At 45.0% G+C, this 24,954-nt stretch overlaps 2 protein-coding genes across 2 annotated transcripts in view; one reads left to right on the forward strand and one right to left on the reverse strand.

Annotated features, from left to right (window-relative positions):
* The window catches only part of LOC306786746 (transcription initiation factor TFIID subunit 4), a gene marked incomplete at its 5' end in the record, with an annotated part of 76,388 nt that extends 63,167 nt beyond the window's left edge, over window positions 1-13,221 (reverse strand). The window contains 7 exons of the mRNA XM_079281592.1: window positions 199-402; window positions 1,170-1,259; window positions 1,543-1,665; window positions 2,455-2,601; window positions 3,756-3,905; window positions 10,232-10,392; window positions 11,895-13,221. Of these exons, the coding sequence (XP_079137718.1) occupies window positions 199-402; window positions 1,170-1,259; window positions 1,543-1,665; window positions 2,455-2,601; window positions 3,756-3,905; window positions 10,232-10,392; window positions 11,895-13,221 (2,202 nt within the window). The remainder of the gene's footprint in view (window positions 1-198; window positions 403-1,169; window positions 1,260-1,542; window positions 1,666-2,454; window positions 2,602-3,755; window positions 3,906-10,231; window positions 10,393-11,894) is intronic.
* Window positions 13,222-13,861: 640 nt separating this feature from the next.
* LOC306794929 (protein LSM14 homolog A-like) lies at window positions 13,862-22,845 on the forward strand. The gene is made up of 10 exons (XM_079293190.1): window positions 13,862-14,154; window positions 14,753-14,916; window positions 16,191-16,341; window positions 17,148-17,342; window positions 17,514-17,594; window positions 17,973-18,161; window positions 18,737-18,887; window positions 19,154-19,180; window positions 19,444-19,684; window positions 20,741-22,845. Exons 1-10 carry the CDS (start codon window positions 14,031-14,033, stop codon window positions 20,762-20,764), a joined length of 1,347 nt encoding a protein of 448 aa, XP_079149316.1. The 5' UTR covers window positions 13,862-14,030; the 3' UTR covers window positions 20,765-22,845.
* Window positions 22,846-24,954: the final 2,109 nt, after the last annotated feature.

Genomic DNA, 24,954 nt, shown 5'->3' on the forward strand with positions numbered 1-24,954 from the left:
GTCTCACGTGCATTACCTGACCTCTTTAGCTCGCACACTTTACATCCACATTTTGAATTACTGCTCTTGTTGTGGACTGCGATACATTGTACTTCCTGTGTTCCGCTCCTCTCTGGAACCCCTTCGAGTCAATTCAAATCGAAACTGTAGATGCAAACAATGCGTGTGCACTGTCCACCCGGTCGGCTCCGTACGTACCACGCCAGCTGCATGTCCCAGCGTCCCGGCGGGCAGCGCGCCGGCACCCGTCGTGATGCCGACGCTGTTGGGGTGGCGCACGTAGACAGCTGGCCCGGCCGCGACGGCGGGAGGGGGGCCGCCGGGCGCCAGTTTGACTCCCTGCTGCGGGGTCGGGATGTGCTGACTGCTCAGCAGGGACAGCCTCAGGGCAGGGAGGCTCTTCTGTTGACGGGCAGAGAGAGGTCGGTGGGTTAGAGTCGGAGAGCGGACGAATACACACGCATGCATGAGAGAATGAACATGCACGCACAGCTGGAAAAGAAAGCAAATGGTGGTGTGGTCACTGGCTGGCTTAGTGTGCATGTTGTCATGGTTACAGGGTAAAGATGCTGAGATGTCTCACTTTATACTGTACGTCGTAAACATTTCCTTTTTCAGTTCAATTTGATTTTACGACAATGAAATGCCGTACATGAGACACGTCGGGCGGCCTTGATGTGACGCTCATCGCGGTTGGCTGGAGAAAACACCGCCGGCTGCTGGCAGGGACGGCTGCGGGGGCCACTGTCACACACAGTCAGAAGTCAGGCCAGAGGGGTGTGTGTGTGTGTGTGTGTGTATATCATTCTACTGTCAGGGCCCTGGCCATCACTGGCCTTGGTGCCAGGGAAAGGGCTACTTTAGGGGGTGAGTTTAGGAGAAAACATGAGCGAGCCGGCTGGAGGAGCCACGTTTAGGGAGTGATTTAAGGGGCAGGTTAGGGAGCAGTTAAGGAAACGGTTTGATTTTAGGGGTGAATTTAGAGCTTAGGGGCCCAGTTATCTGTCAAAGTTGGGCCCCAGCAAAGTGTAGGGAAAAGGCTGTTTCAGGGTGAGGGTAAAGGATCGAGGTCAGGGAACAAGTGCCTCCGCCAGTGTAGGAGGCAGATTTAAAAAGCTGATGGAGAGCAGGTTAAAAAAAAAGAAAAGGTTTAGAAGCGAGGACCACACCTTGAGAAAGGGCACCAGGTACGGCTGCGGAGACGACTTGAGCTCAGTCTGCAGCCGGCTGGTGAACTCCTCCGGGTCGATCTTGGCATCCTGTCAAGGTGAGGAAGGGGGGGGGGGGGGGGGGGAGTATAAACACCAGTTCACAAGACAGCCCACACAGTAAGTTAGAGCACAACGCGACATGATGACATCCCCAACTCCAATCCTGGCACCTCAGGTCGCAGCTCATCAATGTGCAACTGGAGGTAAGTCACGATTAAATAAACACTGTGATTCAATCTGGATTCAGAAAGGAAGCACCAAAATAAACTCTCTTAACTACACAAGCACAATACTTCCATGACGTCTGTTGTACATTTTTTTAAACGCTCACCAGCAGGTCCTGAACCAGAGACTTGACGTTCTTGGAGGTCTCGGGGGACGGAGAGTTGTGGGACGCCAGCTTGATGAGCGTGGCCAGGAAATTCTTGCACTTCTTGACATTCTCCTGCATTTCCTGTCAGAGGCAAGAAAACGATTATTCACCCGATGACGGGAACCTGAGTAGAGCTGGCAGCAAGGGATACAAGTTGCTCAAATCTTACTTCTGAAGTACTAATCAACGTTTGAATAAATGATCTTCTGTTGCTACTAGGATGCTGGGATTAGTGCCGATGTAGGATCAGAGTTTGGCGTTAAAAGAAAGGCTCCGGGTCAAATCCTGAGCAGAGAGGAACTTATTTATGCTGCCCTTCTTTTATTAATACTTAGCAGAGATGCTACAGAATGAAACTACCAGGACTAGTAAAGAATCAGCACGCTGCCCGGTCATCTTTGTAGCCAAATGAGACATGGCACCTGTCTACTCAAACTGCCAGCGGCGACAAACTGTGGCCCCTTAGAGGGCTCTCCGGCCTGAATATATATATATACATATGGAGATGTGAGCGTATGTGTATGTGTTCTGTGAATCTGCACCTCTGTGCCGATTATGAATATGCAAGCCTGCATCTGTAAGTCTGTCTGTGTGTGTGTGTGTATCTGAATATTGTTACGTCTGTGTGTCCTTGGGTCTGCATGCGCTCGTGTGAACGTGTGTGGGCATGTGTGTGTGAGACTCTCGGTGCGGGGGGCCAGCTGCACGAGGCGGTGAGGCGGCGAGGCTGCTGGGTCCGGGGGGGGGGAGGGGGGAAGAGAGGCTGAAGCTTGTGACACAGCCGGCAGCCGCTGGCGGCCGTGTGACAGCGCCTGCCTGCGCCCTGGAGGGTGAAGTGTGGGCGGCGGGGGGAAGAGAGAGGGAACAGACCTGGGACACGATGGGGTTCGCGGCGATGCCTGTCTGAGGAGGCTGCGTCGGCTGGGAGGCTGCCTGGGCCGGGGCTTGGGGGGCCACCGCCACCACGGGGGCCTGCTGCGGAGTCGCCACTGCCACGGCCGGCGCCGCGGGGACCTTCTGTGGAGGGGGGGGGGGGGGGCAAGGAAGAGACAGAGAGATAAACAGGACGTGACGCCTCGCTCGCAGCAAGGCCACGGAGAACAGGAGGCAGGCGCCGCGGCGCTCCCTGTCACATCTGGTGTCCTGACTTCGGCGGACGTCGCTTAACAGACAAGTGAGGGAGGGGGTGGGGGGGGGGGGAGAAAGGGGAGGCGGTGGCACGCTAGAGGCTGGGAGAGACAGCAGGCCGTCGAATCTTTTCTTCACAGTCACCTACCTGATAAGGGACGCCTCCTATCAAGGCGCCATCAGCGGTCTCTCACTCCAAAAGCCCTCATCTCCTCTTTTGAATCTCTCAGGGCCTGTTTTTCACACTTGGCGAGGAAAATATGTGATGCAATCGTAAAGCGGACAGCTCTAACCACAGGTGTGAATGCTCCCCTGAAAATGCATGAAGGTCTGGTCGCTCAAGCCGCATACGGATCACATACGTGGACGCGGCCTTGCAGCGCAGTGTGAGCCAAAATACACTTCTATCTGCACAAAGCGGCTATCTTCAGCCTTAAACCTGCATTCTCTGGTTGCAAAAATAAGTCTGATTGTATCGAAGTCTATGAGAAAATGACTCTACTTCTCTCTTGATTTATTACCTCAGTGAACATTGTGAACATGAGTTTATGGTCTCAATCTCTAGTTTCAAGTCTTCTTCAATACAACATGATGTTCATTTAGTACATTCTGGTCCATTTAGAGTCAAATAGACCATAAAGCGGAGTATGCTTTAGGGCGGGGCTACCTTGTGATTGACAGGTCGCTACCACTACCCCATGCGGAGCCTCTACGTCACTCCTCCGCACGACCAAATATGGTCACCTCCGCTCACTGATTGCAAAAAAACATGGCGATGGCCAAAATGGTGAACTCGAGGCCTCGAAAACCGCAGTCCAACAAACCAATGGGTGACGTCATGCTGCCTACTTTCACTTTTTATGTACAGTCTATGATCTGCACTGAAGGGCTGCCTCCTCCGTGTGTGTACAGTATGATGAGAAATCGCACAAACACAGGGAAAAGGTCTAGAAAGGCACCAAATCGGTTCCTCAGAGTGGGAGAGTTTAAGAGTGGGAGAGTTTAAGACAGAAAAAACAGGCGAGTAAGGAGGGTTGTCTCACTGGGCGGAGTGCAGGACAGGAGGAGGAGGAAGAGGAAGAAGAAGAGGAAGAGGTCTGGAGGGCAGGGCTGGACTGGGTGGGAGAGGGCGACGGTACCATCTTGGCCGGGGTCAAAGGGCACTGCCTGGTGGTCTGAGAGGTCGCGGAAGTCTGCAGGGAAGAGAGAGAGAGAGAGAGAGAGAGAGAGAGAGAGGGGAAGAGGAAGAGAGAGAGAAACAGAGAGCGTAGCGATATCAAAGAAAGCGGGCGAGGAAGGAGGAAACAGGAGGGAGGAATGAATACAAGGGATGCAGAGAAAGAACAGGAGCGGAGGTGAGCGTGCGTCCGTTTCAGAGGCAAGAGTGGAGGAGAGAGAGAGAGAGAAGAAGAAGAGAAGAGCAGCGGCGTGCCTCGCGGACGGACGAGGAAAGGTCGCGGCGGCGGGAAGGAACGAAGAAGGGCGGCGTCACGCTGGTGGCGTCGAAAAGGGTGAAACGGAGAAAAAGCATGTGTCGGTCAGGTTGCAGTCTGTCACGGTGTGTCACACTGCTGGAGTCTCATGGCAGGCGGGGAGGGGACATTTGTGTCCACAGGACCGAACCACACCAATGACATCTACCTATTACGCAACCCGATGGAGGGAGAGGAAGAAATCTGCCACTCGCGTTCCTGATACAGAAATGTTGATTCATTGATAACTGTAGGTCATGACAAAGTTGCCGGTATTTAAGGTGAGACACCACAGGCTAAACACTGTTTCTATGCACTGCTCAATTAAATATAATTATTAGAGCAGCCTGAAAATAATGAATTGCAGTTCTCTAGTCTAGAAGTAACACATGCAGGAACTACTTTTCTGCATTACCTTGGTAAAAAAAAGGCAGTCATATCGGAGATGTTCAGGACAAAGTACTTCAGATTTCTTTGAGTTGAACATCGGGGTTTTTATGTCCGTAAGCTGGCATGCGCGGAGTTTAGCTAGCTGGTTGGTTGGTTTGTCTGGCGTGATCGACAGATGTAATTGGGTATCATCTGCATAACAGTGAAAGTTCATGGAGTGTTAAGCAGCACATATAAGTTATTAGACTTTCCGTTCAGACTAGTGGAAAGCACGTACTACTGGTATTGGTCTGTAGATTTCCACCAAAAGTTACCGTTAGATAATGCCTCATTTGCATATTTAGAGATAGCATTTCAGAAAAATTGCAATACAATAAATAATTGTCTGAATGTAAGTAATCAACTGGGGAAGTTTCATGGTGATATCTACTAGTACATTTTTTCACCCTATTCGCCTGTAGTGTCTTCTACATGTATGCAATTTTACAAAACACGTCTTCAAAGGATGTTTACTTCAGACTCTGAGCCAGAAATCTCCACTTCATCAGCACTTGTATACACCGAACTGTCCAGTTTCATTCCTATCTGTATCCTGAAGGTTTTCACAGAGGGCTTTGTCCATACATCATTCATATCCTGATGTATACAATATTTGATGTCTAAAAACATGGCAAAATGTTTTTTTTATGAGGAGATAATCCCGTCTGTAAAAACCTTTGACTCACATAAAACAACAAAAAGATTTAATAAATAATTTTGAAGCTGGCTTTATCCAATGTTCACGTTTCTGTTCTGGAAATGTATGCAAATTAGCACATATTTAATAAGATAATGCCGCATTTGCATATTTAAACAAAATATAATTGTCGTCAACTGGGGAAGTCTCATGTGATGATATCAAGAAGTTAAAATCGCTTATCAACTGTAGTGTCACCTCTAAAGCGCGTGCAAGCGTTTGACTATGAAATGCAGACATGAGATATGATGATTATGATGGTTTGGTGTTTCATGGAACATACATTACTTGTAAAGAAACAGGTGTATAGCAGACATGTTTGAATCTTAGACCCCCTGTAATAAGGAGATGATTACTAATATATGACTAATATATGTACAAAGTACAGTATATGCAGTATATGGGACCCAGTGGTGTGATCAATAATGGGATGTGTACCATTCAAAGTAGGTTGCAATGGAAATACTGTCGGTTCTGATAAAGGTTGATGCTGAAATGTGCCACAAAACCACCTGCGATGCCCGGTGGCACACACACACTGCTATCCTGCCTGTGGGCTGAGACAACCCAACAGGGCCTATGCCTCGACCTCTGGCACACAACCCTCCATTCATAGGCGGGCCAACACACACACACACACACACACACACACACACACACACACACACACACACACACACACACACACACACACACACGATTTGTCTTGCACACAAAACGCAGACACAGCGTGCCAAGGACAGAGGGAAAGAGGCGAGAAGAAGTAGGATAAGAGGAGGAGGAGGAGGGAGTTTCCCCACCGCTGAATAAAAGTTTTGTGTGCGATCCAAAATAATGTTGCACTGAGAAGTCGGGTGGGGGGGAGAGGGGGGGTGACGGTGAAAGCCGCGGGGTGTATCCCGCCGCCGGCGATGCCTCCCCCCCCCCCCCCCCCCCCCACGTCTCACTCACTCTCTCTCCCTCTCTCCCCCCTCTTTGCACATGAACACGCTCTTGAGAAAACCAAAAGCCTTGTTAGCTTTTGTAAAATAATCAGGCAGTTGGATGATGAATGATTTAACAGGTGTGGAAGGAAGGAAGCTCGGGATGCCTTCCGTTCCTCCCCTCGGGGGGTCACGGGAAGAGTGACAGGCCGACGGAGGGGCTGAGCTCTGGGAATAAACACCATTCCCTTTCATTTTTTCCCTGCCACCGCTTTTCGGCCCGCTAATTTGTCACAGGCGCGGCGGTGAGAGGCGATGACAGTCTGCGAGTCTCTTTATTTGCAGAGGGGGCTTTTTTTCCGCATCGGGGTGGATGCAGGTGCGAGTGCAGATTGTTGCGCTGTTGTGTAACTGATGCGGACTTCCGTCTGTGTGAGCATCACTTTATGCTGCGAAAAGTACGAGGGTGGAATTTGTTTTCCATCATTTAGGAAACATTAATGTCAGTTTCAGAAAGGTTGTTACGCGGCCCCTTTCAGCTCGGCCTGTAGTGCAGCAATACTACCTGAGAAGGTAAAAACCTCCACACAGCAGAGTGTCACACTGCATAGATGCACCAATGCAGCACACACTGCTGCATCTCATGAATGGGGCTGTATTTCCTGGACATTCAGTGTCTGATCTGATACGACGATTAACACGTTGTTATATTCTCCGTTTCCTTTTTGCAATCAGAAATACTGTATGGAACGCTCATAATAGTAGCACGTGTCTCACTGTGGAGAGTGTTAGGGGAGCATGAAGCAGTTTAATTCAGAAGTAGAGGTAGAAGCAAAGAGGAAAAGTTTAGCTGAATTTTTACAAAAAAGAAAGAAAGATAGTGGAATGCTGCCCTCTAGTGTCCGACTTATGTCGTTGCAGTTCGTGATGTGATGAGCAGGAGATCTCAGGTGAATCAAGAAAGTCTTAAGGGGGACTCTTCACTGCAGAGGCCGGATCAAAGAGTGTGTTGTAAGACTAACTGGTGAGGTCCAATCGAGCACTTGGCTTCTCTCTAAAGCAGTTATTACTGTATTCTTCTGTCGATAGTCTGACCAGATGACTATAACCATGCAATCTTTTTTAAAAACACTTCCCTATGCCCTTACTTACGATTTGGAAAAGCGTGCGCATTATTTTCCAGAGTTTTAATAAATTGTCAAACTTGTCCGTAGTTATCTTTAAACTCAATGTTATCACTTTAAAGTACAAGATGAAGTTTTGTTTTGTACGTATACTGTACTATGTGTCAGACGGATTAGATGATGACGGGACAGTATTTGAGAGACCATAGAGGACACGCTACCTGATTTTATGAATTTCATTTCCTCACAGTTCTCCGCTGACGTTGGAAAAACTTCACGAAAGTCAAAGCTCAGTTCCAAAACATTGAGTTGGGATTTGAGGGCTTGTTGAGCGCATATTCTCCAAATGACGTCACCCGACCACAACGATGACTCGATTAATCGATGAGTCGATTGAATTGAGCTGTGCCAGATTCGCTGGTTTTTGTTTTCCATTTTCGTTCATCTTCTGCGACAGAGAACGAACTATCTGCACGAATCATGACTCAGCATTTGGGTTTTGGGTCGTAGCAGTTTGAATAAGTCAACTTGGGCTTTGGAAAAACTGCCATGGGCATCGTCTTCTTCTGACGTTTTCAAAACAGAGAAAACAACTGAGCAACAATGCTGCAAAACAGGATGAAATGCAACACAGTGCAACCTATTTGAAGGGAATCAAAATCAGTTTTAAATGCTTTGCAGACTAAATAGATTTTTCTTTTATTCTAATAACGGATGCCGACTCTAACACGCACATGTATGCCCCTTTCAACCCCTCTGATGTGCCAGTGTTGCATGTTCTGAGGTCAACGAGGAAGAAAAAATGCTCTAATCCGAAGAAATATTTATCCGGGCCATTTCCTGCTTGATTTGCAGAGAAACAGCGAGAGACAAACTACCCGGTGATCTCATCATTAAAGCCGGTTAAAGGTGTGGATTAGGCAAGCAGGTCTCTCCGTGAGTGATGTATCCACAGGTGATCATAAGCTAATTCCAATGAATGATTCAGTGGGCTCGTTAGAGTGTGATGAGGACCCCCGTGAAGTCATTAAGGAGCCTTGAGACATTAATTCACCAATTAATCGCAGTTTAATCTATACGTAAAATAATCGGGAACGGTCTATCGTTCTGATAATTACCCGGCTAAGTGTGTTAATCACGTCCCAATTAGGCGGCGGGGAGCTAAGCTGCTCGCTTAATGAGATGCGATATCAGGCGTAAGAATCAGATCAGCGTTCCTCCGAAGGAATCGATCCAACTCATTTTGATAAAAAAGGTCAGCATGACCTCGTCCACTAAAATGAATATTTCCATTATAATTTTAAAGCAAATACAAAAACATATTTTTGTGTTAAATATGTTTTTTGCAGTACGTCCCGTATGTGAGAGCCGGCGCTTTGCCTCTAAACTCCACTTCGTTGTCTCTCGATAGTATTTCATCCAGCAGTTAATTATTTAAATGTCGGACTCGCGGTCCGCCATTGGACAGTCTGAGGAGCCGCAATGCATTTTGGGGCGGTCACGCTGTCCATTTTCTCCCACGTACGCAAATTCCTCATACTATGCAGCGTGAACGCACCATACTAAATGGTATGGTATGAATAGTATGTTAGCATGAGGTTGAGAACACATCCTATGAATCTTACCCATGTCAGCCGATAACAGGCCACAGTTTTCTATGGCAACAAAACAGTTATCTATCTATCCAATAAAATAATACCCTCAATATCTGTGTTTCTGAATCTCTGATGAATGCGATTTGTTGAAATCAAAACACAATTTTGTTTTAATCCAAATAAAATGCTGTTATTTTTCATGTGCTACGTATCTGTCTGTTCAACCTTATTTCAGCACCTGGAGCTGTCCACCGTCTATCTGTGTGATCAAACTTTTCTCTGCTCTCTTGGACATTAACTCTACATTATTTTCCGAATTTTTCGAGTTAAGGAAAAACTGCCCTGTTTGCATCTTTCTGACGATGCCTTTTTAAAAAGTTTTCTTTTAAATATGGTATGTAATATACAAGGATGTCCTGATTACGTTGTTTGACCGCGATCCCAATCGTGATATTGATTATTGAGCAGGCCGAGGAAGACAAAACCCAGCAGAGTACAATAAACACAGGATTCAAACCGATCCTAAAATATGTCCAGATACAGATCCTTAGGATGTGATCAGGACGTCTCAAGCAATACAGGACATAAGTAGGATGATCTCTACAGCCAATAAAGGAACATTTAATCCTCGAGTTTATCTAAAAACAAGTTACGTTTTCAAATTGCCACATTATGAAGAAGCATAAAGACGCTTTTATCTTTTATGCTGATGATCTAAAAAAAACCTGACCCAAGAAGAACCAACCTTGTTGTCACTGGAAAGCACTCGTGCTGCCTGAATCTGAGCTAACCTGTATTTTCATGATGAACCTTATCGGCCACATGAAGAATGATTCATTTCTGATCCTTTAATTGTTCCGGTTACACTAGAATAAACGCTCTTTGCACGTCTGCGTGGACTTCACTTGTGAATGTTCTATACGCTGTATAAAATGTATAAAATGCCCGTATTTATGAAGTGTTGAAACGAATATAAAAGCATGCTTTTGATGTGCTTATCACAGTAAAGATGTAAATGTAAATCATGGTTACAGAGAGACATTTCTTGCTGTTCTTATTCAAACATGCACCTAACAATAACTGACAAGTACAGGCAAAAAACCTTCACGAGCCAGAAAAATAACTGCGAATTTTGGAGTTGCGCCTTTAGGAAAATTAGGAAGTCTCCTCCACAAATGTCAGAATTTCTCTTATTTGTAAAACTGTGTGCTGTCGGTCACACCTTTGAAAGTCTACAGGCAGCAGCAGCACCGTGTGGGCTCTGGGGCTGGAGTCTCACCTGAGGAGTGGTCACTCTGAAGGATGCTCCTGTCGTGGGGGTGGCAGGTCGTGGAGTGACGTTGTTCTGGGCCTGAGCCTGGGCCTGGGCCTGGGCCTGAGCCAAAGCCTGCTGAGGAACCATCACTAGCTGGCCCAGCTCTGTGCGCACCAACACCATCCCTGGAGAACCACGGAGAACATTTATCTGAGGGAACACTAGAACGTCACGGACAATGAATGGTATTTAAACCACCTAAGTGCATCTATATTGATATATATTGATATTTATATATCTAAATATAGATATATAGATATCGATATATCTATATATATGCAATGATATTGTAGGGTTGCCCATTGGTGTTTTTTTATCAAATATTTACAGAGATTTTTGATAAATAATCATCAGTAATGTGGATATGACTAAAGGCAAATAATAAAACAAGTTTGTCCATTAAAGTTGTGTGACAGGACAGCCCAAGAAGTCCCATCCGAACGTTTAACCCCGGTTCTTAACCGGCGCAGGAGGAATATTTAACCACAGTTCGCCATAGCAGCATCATTTCGCTGCACCAAGCCAAGCCGGACCGTGGGTTGAACCGACCACAAACAAAATGATGCGCGTCTTCTGCTGCAAGTGCAGCCATCACGGTCTAAATGTGAGACATCCTCATATAGAACATGACATCTGTTATTGTCATGTGTCAGGACAGTCCCGTCGCATATTATTGTTTATTTCATCGCTTACAACGCGACTGGTAGCGCAGACTTTTTGCACTTTTTTTTCAAAAGGCTAGGATTACAGTTACTTGTGAGGTGTCCCATGTCAGGTCAAGATCAAAGGTTATTACACACTTGTTTACCTTTTGCAGAATTTCCATAAAGTCCAAAAAAAGAAGAAGACATGAGGTCAATTCGGATCATTCTCTTGTTTTTTTGTGACTGAGACATTATTCCTGAGGTGAGTAACTATAAGCAGCATTAAAAAAAAAAAGACAGCTGGAGAGGCCACACACATACACACACCCTCCCACTGTATTGCAGTTATTACCCGCCATTCTCCCCAAAAGACAGAGCAGGAGCTTCAGAGAGGTTGGCTCCCTGGCAAAAGTATTTTAGTAGTAGTTTCTTTGGGGTGGCCATAAATGTGTACAATGTATGTTAATTGGATTATTACATAAAGCCTTTGAAACACTTTGTAATCATGGAACAACGTAGATCTGCAATTCTCCCAGTATCAAGAGAACAAAAAGTATTTACACTAAGAACAATCTTGCAGTACTGTAAAACTATAAGATAGCCACAGTCTTTATGCTCTAGTGAACATTTCAAAATGTGTTTGCACTGACGCAAGATATACATTAAATCTGACAGTTTCAATGCAAACTTCGTGCAAGTTTTCTCTTATTCGTCATGGTTCGTTTGCGATATCACAACCGAGCTGGGGGAAGTGTTCAACCCCCCCCATATAGGAATAGATAGGAATCCAGCATGTTTGTATCTTAGGAACTGGCACCACCTTACAGCACACACAGAACTACTTAGAAAGCTTCCCCAACACATTGACAAACATGAGAACAGGGTGTTCTCACACCTCATACCAATGAGCCTCAGGTAAGGGTACTTTAACACAGGTGTGCTGCCCCCCCCCCCCCCCCCCCCCCCCATCCTGAAAACCTTACCCGGTGGGATGGTGAACCCTGGGGGCAGCTGGATGGTCGTCTGCTGCTGAGGTGGTCTGACGATCAGCTGGGGGGCCACCATCCTCTGAGGTGCTGGAAGTCCAGGACGGGGTTGAGTCTGCGCGGCGGTGGGCCTGCCCACGCTGACAGCGGTCGTCACCGACGTGGTCAGACCGCTTCCACACGCGGAACTCGCCGCCACGACACCAGCAGCGGCCGTGGCGGAGCTCGAAGGCTGGGTCGCCGTTGTGGACGTTGTGGCCGCCGATGCTGCTGCTGTGGTTGTCGTTGGCCTGACAGTGGGGACAGTGTTTATTACGGAGTTGACACTACCAGACTGGCTTGACATTACAAGTTTTGACTGACAATCGTCTGTTTTGGAAGCCCCGGTGCTGTTCCCCTGTGATGCCGAGGGTGAGGTGGTGGTGGTGGGTCCTACGCGAGCGCCCTGCTGGACCAAGGCCGAAACACTGGTCCCGCTGCCGTTCTGGGCGATGCTCGCTACAATGTGACTCGGGAGTCTGTGCAACGCAATGGTGGGAGTCCCCCGGTCCAGAGCAATAGCCGACTGACCCGCAGGGAGGTTAGCGTTCGTTAGGGTGAAAGTCGAAGTGTTGATAGAGGACGTCGCCGGTTGAGTGGAGTCCGGCGGCGTCGCGCCGGTATCCACGGAGCTCACGTTCTCAGCCTCCGCCGTGCCGTTGCTGTTTCTCCTCGTCGTTACCGCCGCACCGTTCAAACTCTTTATCCGAGCCGAGGCGCTCCTCCGAGGCGCGCTTATGCGTTTCCTCGGCGGGTTAGCGTCTTCCGCCGACGTCCCACACGAGCCGGGGCTGCCCTTAGACCCCCGGCTGGATGTGGTGCTGATGCTGGCCGGCGCGGACGCCAAAGTTGACACGCCAGGCGCAGTCAATGTTGTGATGGATGCTCCATGTGATAGCGAGCCGCTGGTGCTGGTGGCGTTCGCGCAGGCAGCCGAAGCGGCCGACGGCTCGCCAAAGGAAGGTTTAGAGTCCGGAGAAGGAGACGTGACAGTTGTATACGGGCTAGCGTCTTTTGAGTTGATCTTGGGGAGCATCTCGGGTTCATTACGCCGTCCTTGTTGTTGTTGTTCTAGAGTTGTTGTGCCCACTGGAGCTGGTAGCGTTTTTCCTAAGTGATGGTTAGCGTGGGCCACCGAGCCAGCGCCTCCGTTCTCGTCTGTTTTGCCTGCTAGGTTGCTTTGGCCAGCAAGCTGTGACTCCAGTGAGCCCACTAGGTCGCTCACAGCTTTTTCGTCCACCTCTGAAAACAGCATATCTTCCAGGGGGTCGGAGGTGCCCGCCATCTCTGATCACAGATAGCTGTCTTATTTTTTTTTTCTTTTACAGTGCGCCTGCGTGTTACTAGGCATTGTGGGAATGCATCTGACGTCATTAGCTGAGGGGGGCATCCTAGTTGTATTTTTCATGATTTTTCTTCGAGTCTAATTGAACTACTTTGAAGAGGTGTTGCAATAGTGTTACATAACGATCCCAAGCTAGGGCACTTTGCACCTGTGGCATACTCTCTGCGCCTCTCGCTAGTTTCAGAGTTTATGAAATATGGTGTGTCAAAAACAAATTATGCGGTATATGTATTTTACGCATCTAAAATTGTGTTATCGGGCAATAATGGGGGCAGGGTGACCAGAGGCCGTCCCGTATAATATCGCGATATTATAGAATGGCTGAATCTCAAACCTTTGTTAAGCACCCTAGGATTAATTCACTAACTTTCTTCGTTCAAAAAATTATCGTAAACGTGACCAAAACTGCACGTTCGGTCTTGGTATTACTGAGTTCCCCTTGTTTGTCGTCAAATAACTCTTTAACATTGACGAGGAAAGGGTAGCAGTGGAAGGAAGAGGAGGTATCTTTAGAGGAATGAGACGCAGCCCTTCTCCCAACATCCTTAGCGGCGGGCGAAGGAAAACGTAAACGGCCATGTTGTGGTAGAAGTCAGTCCTGAAACGAGCGAAGCTTACTCACGGCGTTACTTATCAATCTGTGTAATGTAGTCTCAGAACTACGGCTCTGAAAGTAACACGCCTGACTTCTCGTTTGACAGTTATTAATTCCGTGTAAATTCGTGCGTCATTGACAGCAGAGGGCCAACATGAGCGGAGGAGGGACGCCGTACATCGGCAGCAAAATTAGCCTAATCTCCAAGGCCGAGATTCGCTATGAAGGAATTTTGTACACCATTGACACTGAAAACTCGACCGTAGCTCTTGCTAAAGGTAAGTCACGTAACCACGGGCTGGACTACAGCACTCAACCTGTCTCTATCAGAGCTTACACACGTGTCGAACGATGGAAACCTGTCACTGATTTCAGCGCAGTTCGCTACGTTAGCTAACGTTAGCTTTGTAGCCAACTAACAGCTAAGTGGCGCTGCAGTTAACGCTCCTTTGTTTACTTTGTGTTTGGGGTTACCGTTAAATATGTGTCCGTTATTGAGTACCGAGTGGCATACCGTGTAATAGAAAGTTAGCCTTGTTGCTATCATACTCTCTTACTAAAGCGTTAATCACTGGTTGATAACGGTAGCTTAGTTATATTTTAAGTCTTGAATCTGAGCGTGTGTCAAGTGAACTTGCATGACGTTACAACGGCACATGTTAATCCACCACGACGTGCTTCGCCATTCAAACATGACAGATTCCCTGTATTTGCTAAGAAAAGTAAGATTATATTATTCAAAAAGTAACTTAGTTATTGCATTGCATTACATGTGGACTTAATGCCCAGTGTGAGAAATCTACTAAACCTCAGTAAAATAAAAAAAGATAAAATTGTTTTAATTAATTTGAATAACCCTGTGAATTTTCCCAACAGTTCGCTCTTTCGGCACTGAGGACCGGCCCACTGACAGGCCTGTTCCACCTCGGGAGGAGGTGTTTGAGTACATCATCTTCAGAGGCAGCGATATAAAGGACCTTACAGTGTGTGAGCCACCCAAAGCCACTAGCTCCCTGCCACAGGACCCTGCTATAGTCCAAGTAGGTTCATTTATATATACTTTAAAATGGCAGTCTGTATATTGTTTTTACAAGTCTCCAGAAACCTTTTAAGGAAATTTTTTAAGCTGACTTCTTGTCAGTAGTTTCTTTTATTAGAAGGATTGTCAAGTAACAAAGATGCCACACTGAGGACAAACAACAATAAACCCTTTTACACGGCACATTTTGACTCGGCACAGCAGGAAAAGGCACAGGTGTATCTAATACCATTAATTACTGCTACATCCCATTAAAATCTCTTGGTCAACCAGCGGGCCAGGACTGTGAAACAGGCTCGCCTAAATATAATTCAGCCGTCATTGATGAGTGTTAGTGATTACACCTGTGCTCTTCAGGTTACGATGAAACAAAAATACGTAGAAATTTAAATATTAAATAAATTGAAGTGCATTTGATTAAAAGTACACCGAGGACTTCAACACTTGATTTATACAGAGACGTTGGCTCCATGCGTCAAAATGTGTGAAATGAAATTCCTCTCCATTTGCACCCGATACTTTTGTCTTATCCGTTTTCATGGTGTCAATAATCATAAACTGTCTTGTCATTGAGGCTCGCTGAATGCACTATCTTTTTTTTTTTAATGAAATGGATGAAAGTAGAAAGTGTGTATAGTAGGCTTGTGCAGGATGTGCCACTGCGATAGTGACGGTCACAAGTCTTTAAAGCAGTTGTGTGTTTCAGAACTACAGTTGCATATTCATTTCTTATGGATGATGACGGATTAGGTCATCCCATTTTAGTGGGTCCGGAGTCTGCTCCCCCAGAAGAAAAATGTGTCTTTCCGAGTTAAATCCATCAATCTTGTGCACTCTTGAGAGCAAAATGAACAGGCTAGATCTATGAAAACCTTTGTGCTCAGGTTAACAATTCTGGGCTCTAGCAGTGGTGTAATGTAACTAAGTACACCAGTAAGTTAGGATTGTACATTTTTAGGTACTTGACTTGAGTATTTTAGTTTTATGTAACTTTTTACTTCAACTCCACATCTTCTCAGAGGGAAATATTGTAATTTTTAAATTCTCTACATGTATTTTCCGATATTATTTACTAGTAAGGCTACTGCAGATTTAATACAAAATAGCAACCCACTAATAAACTATAATGTATGTAAAATAGTTAAAATTAGAAATGAAATCTGGGTAATTAACATGAAACACTGTTATTCATTGTGTACCTGATGTGAATTTATGTGACGGTGCTGTTTCCTGACAGTCTGCGTTGTCAGTTGATGGTGTAATGTGTTTCTCTAGTCGTCACTTGGATCCAGCAATGCTTCAGCGGGATCGTCATTCCAGTCGGCGGGGTCCTATGCTGCTCTCAGCAAGGCCCCCATCCCGCCATACAGCCAGTTTGGAGTCACGCCCCTTGCAGCTCAGCAGTTCGGTTCTGCCGGAGCCGGAGGTAAGGAGTAGTTCTCGTTCCGGATGCGTGTCCGGTCACTGTATGGACGCACAGGATGCACCACGAAGCAGAGCTGTGAGAATGGTTCCCGTTCCCACATGATGATAGGATCAATTATGGTTATAGCAAGACGTAGCTCATCACAAACAACAGTGTATTTAACATGAAGTATAAGATGTTAATGCTTGCATGAATCAATTGGTGCACAAATATCTTCTTAAAAATAATGTGATTAAATTGAGCCTATATTGCCCAGCTCCATCTCTGTGTTCAGAGCACTTTGAGTTTTTTTTGTTTTTGTCTAAACCCTTTCTGATGACGACTCAAACGATTGACCGCTTTTCAAACGAGCCTTGTAAGCAAAGCATCTTGTTTCTCTGGCAACAGCTGTTTCCTGCAAATTCTAACCGAGCACAGCTGCATGTCGTCTTTTGAGCTTCCTGCTGTGCACCTGAACCCCATTATGCGTTGAACTGGATTTAGCGGAGAGTATTAGGCATCACGTTTCTAATACACTGAGTCCAGGGCATCTTAAAGTGCTCAAAGGGGGGGAGACATTTATGGCTTGGGTTTATAACTAAATATATAAATTGCTTTGGAAATGCATTGAGTTACCATTGGAGTTATTGAAAATTAGATGTCTGTGTCGTCGAGTGCCAATATTATGGAGGAACCTTCCTGGTCGGAGTTACATTAATGGGGTGTATCCCCAAACTGTCACTGCCCCCGTCAGCCGCTGCAAGATGAAGTGCGCTGCGTTTAAAGACAATCGTATCGTTTGGATCTCACTTTGGTATTTTCTGCAGGGTGCATCAGTCCCCAGCTGGACTCTATCACCAAATGTCCCAACCTGGAGCAGGCGGTGAAGGCCCCACCAACAGCTGCCCCGGCACCACCTGCCCCTGTGGGACAGAGGAGTCAGTCGGGGGCGGTGGCTCCCAGGCCCCCCGGCATCCCTTCCGCTAGCCAGAGGCCCCCCGACCTCCTGGAGCAGAGAAAGGGTAAAGACTCCTCCAGGACTTTGCGTGGTTAAAGTCCACGCTGATAAAAGTTTGCTGAATCTTTGCAAATGTCTGAAGTTGCCGTCATCTGTATATTTTAATCAAGTTGGCCGCTTTGTCAGAGCCGTACCGCTTCACCTTGAGTTTAAGATGGTGTCTTTTTCTGTTCAGCTCCTGAGGTCCAGTTGGTGTCTCGGCCAGATCATGAACACGGCACTCTTGAAAACCGAGATCCCAACAAGCGTCATGCCGGTAAGTAGTTTTGCGCCATAACTTAATACCCGATAAGACTCTGACAGCCACCAAAATATTTGTTTTCATCAGCTGTATTTGTGGAAGTCAGTGAGGTAGTCATTTTTTTTTCCCCTGAAAAGGTGTCTTGATGGTTCACGTGGTGAATGTTTTATGTTGGCGCTGCGAGCTGTCTGCTCAGCTGTCGCCTCGTTGAGGGCCAATAGAAATGCTCACAGTCTCGTATGCAGCACCTTTAAATCTCAGACATGGCTCCTTTTTCATTATATTGTGCTGGAGTATAAAGCTAGTGTAACACTGTCCCAATACTTTTGACAGCACAGCAGGCCCAGGTGTCGCTTGTTTGACTGTTTCCGTATTTCATTTTTTTATATTTAGGTCATTTGTCAGCTGGTGCTCAGCCCAATCGCCGTGGCCGCGGACGAGGAAACCGCAGCCGAGGTAAAGTCAACCTGCGCCGGGACGGCGCCATGACGTTCGAAGAAGACTTTGACTTTGAGACGGCCAACGCACAGTTCAACAAAGACGAGATCGACAAAGAGCTCCAGAACAAGCTGAAACTGAAAGGCACGGCTTCAACTCTCTCACGCACACACACACACACACACACACACACACACACACACACACCGAGACCGATGGGGCAAACTTGATAAAACTCAAAGGGGAAAAAATGTCTCTTCAGCCCAGGTTGACATTTTCACATAAGACATTGACGCCAGCTACAAGTTCAAAATCAGACATTGCATTTATTTTTTATCAATTCCATTGGCTTTATGGTGTAACACAGATGTACTTGTTGAGATGGCGCGTATCCTCCAAAGCGTGGGAGGGAATCATCACTTCAAAAAAGCCGTATATGACTTGTATTGGTATTTTTAGAGCCCAAAATGGTTTGAATATATTTTATCCTATCACCTTTTGTGCTCGTGAAAACCCATGAAAAACAGTTCTTGCTCCCAAAAGCAAATCTGTAGTAGAAGTAAATTGCTTGTGATACCGTGCTGAGATAGAAATGTACTGAAGATGGTACCTTCATTGTAACAGCCACTGCAATAGAAATCCCAGCATCGTTTTCTGGTCTTTTCCCCGCCCACTTTGTTGTTACTGGGTCACTCAGTCTAAATGTCTTCCAACCACAGATGACAAGACTGAAAAGGCAGTGAATGGAGAAGAACCTGCAGAGTCCGAACATCCAGCCAACGAGGGGGCCAACGAGGAGGAGGCTGCCAACAGCACCTACTATGACAAGACCAAGTCCTTCTTTGATAACCTGTCTGCTGATGATTTAAGGTACCTCAATATGTCCACTGTTGTGAAATTGTGATTCAATTCTAGGACAAAGGGTGACTTTAGGACTATTCAGACAAACTAAGAAAAGAGTTTTTAACTTTGAAGCTTGTGAACTTTTTCTAACAAAAGCATATTCGTATGTCTTCTCCAAAATCAGTATTTAATGTTTATGAAATACACATAAGCCTTGATGTATTTATTTAAACATGGGAATGAAACTCTGTTAATACACTAAAAACCTTTTTTTTTTGTTTTATCTCTTCCAGTAAAGGGGGTGACAGAGGATTTTCACGGTAAGTCACTGATTTATTTTAGTCTGTGTTGAGGGAGGCTCCTCAGGTGAATGGGTTATCATTAACACGCAACTATAAAACAAACTTTTCTGGTTTTCACTTTATCAGGGCAACTTGATGGCGATGTTTTTATTATTATTTTTTCTATTAAGGCTCTATTTGTTACACGGATAAAACACGAAATTATGAAACTAAACAATGTACTCGTACTACATGTATGTACTACTACTTCAGTACACTTAAAAACCCTTTTGTGTTGTCAGGGAGCGAAGGACAACCTGGGCAGAAGAGAGACGGATGAACTCTGAGACATTTGGCATCCCCCTGAGGCACAATCGAGGAAGAGGAGGTTTCCGCGGCCGGGGCTTCATGGGGCCCCGCGGAGGCAGAGGGCGGCCGCTGAGCAGAGGCTCCTTCGCCCCGCCCCGGGGTCCTCCGCCCGGTTTCAGAGGTGGATTCAGAGGTGGCAGAGGAGGCCGGGATTTCTCTGATTTTGAATATAGGGTAAATCCAACAGCTTCATGACCTCGGAGATCATTAAAGTATCATTAAATAGGTGTAGCAACTCATGAATGTAATAATTAGAAACATAATGTAAGAAAACCATGGGTGCGTAACGGCATAAGAGTTTTGTGCGTAATATAATACCTTGAGTTATTTTGAGAAATTCTGACATTATAAACTAAGCAGAAACATAGGGACCCTCCTGGTTTTACGTGATAGAAGTAGGCTCCTTAATTTAAAGCCACTAGACTTTGTCTGGAGGACATTTTCATGAATCAGTTTCAAATTGACAAAGCCTCTTTTAATGCTTGTCAAAATTCAGAACTACAAGAAATCCAGTGACCTGAACAAATGAGGAACTTCAGTTTATATTCCAGATATGTTTAATGTTGACTCAAGCAGCAAAACCACATCAGTTCAGTCTACCGAACCGTCTCACTTTGGCCACTAGGTGGCTCCGTTCACTTCTCATGCATTTCATGTTTGTGCCTCAGATCATGAGAGGTATTTTGAGGGGGTTTTTTTTATTTATTTTTTACATAAGCCACTTTAATGTAAAGTAGGCGAGTTAACTTTGAAATAGTCACAATGTTACTTAAAGATCTTTCCAGTTTTCAGCCTATTTATCTTTGTGTCTTGCAAACATGACGGTTGCTTGACATGCAGCTACTCGATATTTATTCATATCTCTTCTGGTCAGATTTTGGGAGGAATTATAATTGTACTTCGTCCAATTACGAACGGTTTGACAAATTTCATTATTTGATACAATTCCTGCGGTCATTTTTGTCCAGAGCAAGCTTACATCATTTGTATCACCTGTATGCGCTGCAGAGAGGATGTGATGATATCAAACGTTCGTAACATAGTTTACATGTCATTATATTGATAACCAGTTTATCAATGAATTGTCATTTTCTCATGAAAATGCACTGAACTATGCACTCCGTTTTCTTACATTATTCTCTGATTATTACGTTACAAAGCCTTTACTATATTTAAATATATCATGCATTTTGACAGTAAAGTAAATGTGCGGCTGCTGTTTCTTTCCAGAAGGACAACAAGGTGGCTGCATAGTGCTGCAGCGACGGCTCCTCCAACAATCCAAGCCCTCATCGTGAAATGAGTCCTGTTGAAGAAATTCTTTGGTCTCGACATTTGACAGACAGAATGACGACATCTTCTCAGTCACCAGCAGCGGGCTGACTGCTTTACATCAGGGGTGGGGGGTGAGAGTGCAGCTCCCTTTTCTCCACTTTTGAGAATTAGGCTTTTTTTATTTGTTGTTTTGTTTTGGCCCAGACATGTTGTTCGATTAAAAAAAAAAAAAAACAGCCACCAGGTGGACGAGAACATGTGTAAATACTTTAGGTGGGAGCGTTCTGTATTTTTGCATCGATCCAGTTCATTTCTTACTGAAGATGTTTGATATTGAAGAACGCAGAAATGCCCACCGATACTGTGAGAGGCTCGCAGGTCATGTGATCGTTTCGTTTTTAATCTCACCGTGTGTGGCGCCACCAAAATTCAGTACATTGCCGGTTGCACCATATATTCCTCTGCTCAGACTTAGTCTGGTTGCCACGTGTTCAGTATTTTTACCCAGAATGTAGGAAATGGTTTATTTCCCCTTTTTTCCTTTTTTCTGGACATCATTCATTCTCAATCATCTTCTTCTACTTACTGCCCCCCCTCCCCCAGCAAATTGTGGCTCACCAGACAAACTCACTTTTAGTTTTTAGAGAAGGTCTTTCAGTATTTAGAGTTGCGTAGATCATACTTAGACATCTTGCCGCTTCTGATGAATTCTGTTTCTGCTTTCTGTTTGTGGCTAGAACTGCAGGCCTGTCAATGGTGGCAGCCTGTTGCAGGCGACCAATAGGAGCCGGACATCTGATTGCTATTTGGGGTTTACAGCATTAGCTTTAGAAGAACGTTTTTGTGTTTTGTTGACCGGGTCTGTTGTTTTTTTGTTTGTTTTTTACATAGTTGACTAAACAAAGAGCATTCCCATGATTTGTGTCCGTTACTATTAATGCCTTTAGAAGTTCTTAGGAAAGGAAAGCCTTCAGTGTATCCAGTTTAAACCTGCAGTCATAATGACGTTGAACAAGTCCAATTTGGATACTCCAAAAGGAAGAAGAAATGCCTTGCTATTTTGCCAAAAAGAATATGCAAGCATTTGGTCGAGATAAAATAATTGCCAGCCTATGACGTAGCTGTTAAATCTGCCTTCCTGTGTCCAAAACCTACTGAGCCACCTGTTAAGGCATGTTCATTTATTTAGTTATGGCCATTAGGGTTGGGCGATTGGACGGAATTGTCATTTTGTTTTGATAATTGAATGGCCTGCCTCCGAGGAGAGAGGGAGAGAGACGGCATCGCATGCACCTGAGTGGATATAGTTCCCGTTGTTGGGCTGACGGTGGCCAGTTGGAGAATTTCAAACGTATCACCCAACCCTAATCGGCATCCCTTTTAATTGTCTTACAGTTATCATCTGCATTATTTGTTTGTTTTTTTCCACTGCAAAACTGTGCTTGCAGTGTTTACTGAAAATGGGAAATCTTGTATGTGATTAAATGATGTCTCAAAACGTATGTTCAAAAATTCTGCCCTGTGGCTTGTTTGTAGCTCCTCCTGTTGCATTGTTGTCAATGGAATTGTTCTCTGGAGTGTTTTTGTTTTTCTACACAGTTGTGAACAAAGGGACATGGCCTGGATGTGGTGCCAGTGTGATGGTTTTTGCTCTGATTTGTTAGTACTTTAGGGAGTGCCTTCAGAGTGACTTTTTCTTTTTTACAGCTCTCCCTTTAACTTAAAAGTCGACAGGTTTTGACAGCACGGCGAGGCCGGATGTTTCTCGGTAGCTGCGGCTGTTTTAAAACGAAGCGGTCCGGGTGAAGCTGGATATTGCACAGGCGGGCCGATCACTGCATGATAAGCCGTAGAAATCATCACTTCACACTGCCTTTTTTTTTCTTTTTCGCAATAACCAGCGAGATTAAATTTCAGACAAAAAAAGGTATTACTGGACTATTGCAAACGGAGATGTTTTCGTATGTTACTTCTTCCAGTCTCTGGAATTGTAAACCAGGATCTGTTTTCGTGAGAATAGCAGCAAAATTGAGTGAAGTAAAATAAAGAGTTGTACAATATCCGTGTCTGTGTGTTCTTGCGCACTGCCTACATAAAAGTCTCCCTTCAAATAATCGCTCGTATTTGTTCATTGGAAAAGTTGCTAAAATTGCCTGTTTTTAATGTGGATTGAAAATGTAAATTGTGCGATCACACACTGGCCTTCAGCGGGATGAGAAGATACTGCTTTCAATGTAACGAATGCAACATCCTACAGTCCTTCAAAAAACACTATTTAAGGTACATGTACGGTACCCACATTATCCTTTAGTGTCTCAATCTCAGAATAGAATAGGATTGCAATTTTTAGAAAGTGTATTTGGGACCATTTACTTCAAATAACTGAATCAGACTAAAATAATAGAAACAAATGCATCTGATCATTTTCATTCATTTAATATAAATAAGGCACCAATAATGAGTATATTTAGATGCTACGATGCAACCCACATGAATTCCTGAAGAGTTTAAAGCTAGAAATGTAAAAGCAGGCCTCAAATCCATATTTCATTGGATGATGCGAAACAAAAATGTTGATTGGATCAATTATATCTATTATAACAGCAGTGGCTCATTAGTTACACAAATGGGCCACTAGCATGGCAAAATAGACAAGCATGAGATTGGATGCTAGCTGAAAGTTTGGGGAACATTGCTTATGCCTAATAACACGTACTGCACCCGACGGAACATTCACTACGGCCATGTCTAAACTCCAAAAGACAATGCTGGTAGGGATGGATGATCATGGATTGGCTAGAACAAATGCTGGGTCAGTAGGGAGCCAGTTTGGATAAAATTGAAATAACTGCACTGATAGTTTTCATTGTAATCTGTGTTAGTTTGTTGCACCCATTCTGAGAAAGATCCTCGTGGAGACTCTGGTCACCCAGACGAACATGGCAACTGCAGGGATGGCAGAGTTTGAACTTCAGCTGAGATGGTGATCAATTCACCAGACTTGTTCCCTATTCCTGATCACATGACGGACACAGATTCTGAGTCAGGGGAATAGGACGGATTAGAAGCCACCAGGTACCGTGTGGTTCTGAACTTCCTCATGGTGGTGACCCTCTACTGTGCACTGTTACACCCGGCCTAGGGGAAACCTGAGCGCAGCATAACTCCCTCTCTTAGGTAGCATTACGCTTGAGACATGCACATACGCATATGCAACTTACACACGCTCACAAAGAAAGCTGATAAAACAAAAAGGATGCACAAGTGCACTGCAGCTTTTTCTTTGTCAAATCAACCGCTCCTCGAGTGTACAAGTCTCACAATGATCTCATCCCTGACATCCGGCCGTGTGGTCCTGCTGCCCAACATTATCTCATCATTTAGTGGTGTTATGTTAAAGCAGCCGATCCCTTATTAATCTGATCATGCTGTGAATGAATCTCATATTCCCTCATGCAAGTGGAAAACAGCCCACCATATATAATGTAGGCTATATAATATGGTGGACTGTTTTATTTTTCTAAGTATACACTATACAATAAAAATACATTAAAATATACATTTATATATATGTATCTTTTAATGTATTTACAAAAATTAATCTTTTTTTCTCTCATCTTTTGTGGCAGACTTTGTGAATTTGTTGTTACATTTGTATCTTCTGTGACTTGTCTCTAATATGAATAGCAGCTGAAGTAACAAGTTGGATTATAAACTGCCACTTATCTGCAGCAGACGCTCGAGAAAGGATCGGTACTTCATCTAGCTGACATCACTTGGGAGATGCTTCCACCAAGTGGACGCAAACTGTCATGAAACTGTGGGATGACCAAGTAAACGGAGTTCAATTTAAACCGGAGTCACGTGATTTTGGAGTAGTCTATGCGGGCAATGAAACAAGTGTTATTTTTTATCATTAGCATGTGTTGCATCACTTTGTAGGTAATATTCTGGCAACTTTCATCATCTGTAATACACTCAAGTGTTGGTGATGTATGATGTTGCTTTTTTACAAGGTGAAGTAGAGACAACACTTGTGTATCTTATCATTCTTGGTTTAAAAAAATAAACACGTTGCAGACATCATTTTTCAGCGTAAAAGTCAAATAAATATTAAAGACACGTGTGTCAAGCGTGGCTTTTATTTCGTTGACCGGAAGCTTGACTCG

The sequence above is a fragment of the Melanostigma gelatinosum genome, assembly GCF_949748355.1.
Source record: "Melanostigma gelatinosum genome assembly, chromosome: 2".
NCBI lineage: Eukaryota > Metazoa > Chordata > Actinopteri > Perciformes > Zoarcidae > Melanostigma > Melanostigma gelatinosum.

What these genes read in the sequence shown, in the direction of transcription:
- LOC306794929 (XM_079293190.1), top strand. Translation starts at nt 14,031, where the DNA reads ATGAGCGGAGGAGGGACGCCGTACATCGGCAGCAAAATTAGCCTAATC. An exon ending in GACCGTAGCTCTTGCTAAAG is followed by an intron (nt 14,155 to 14,752) that starts GTAAGTCACGTA and finishes TTTTCCCAACAG; the next exon opens with TTCGCTCTTTCGGCACTGAG. An exon ending in GAACAAGCTGAAACTGAAAG is followed by an intron (nt 18,162 to 18,736) that starts GCACGGCTTCAA and finishes TTCCAACCACAG; the next exon opens with ATGACAAGACTGAAAAGGCA.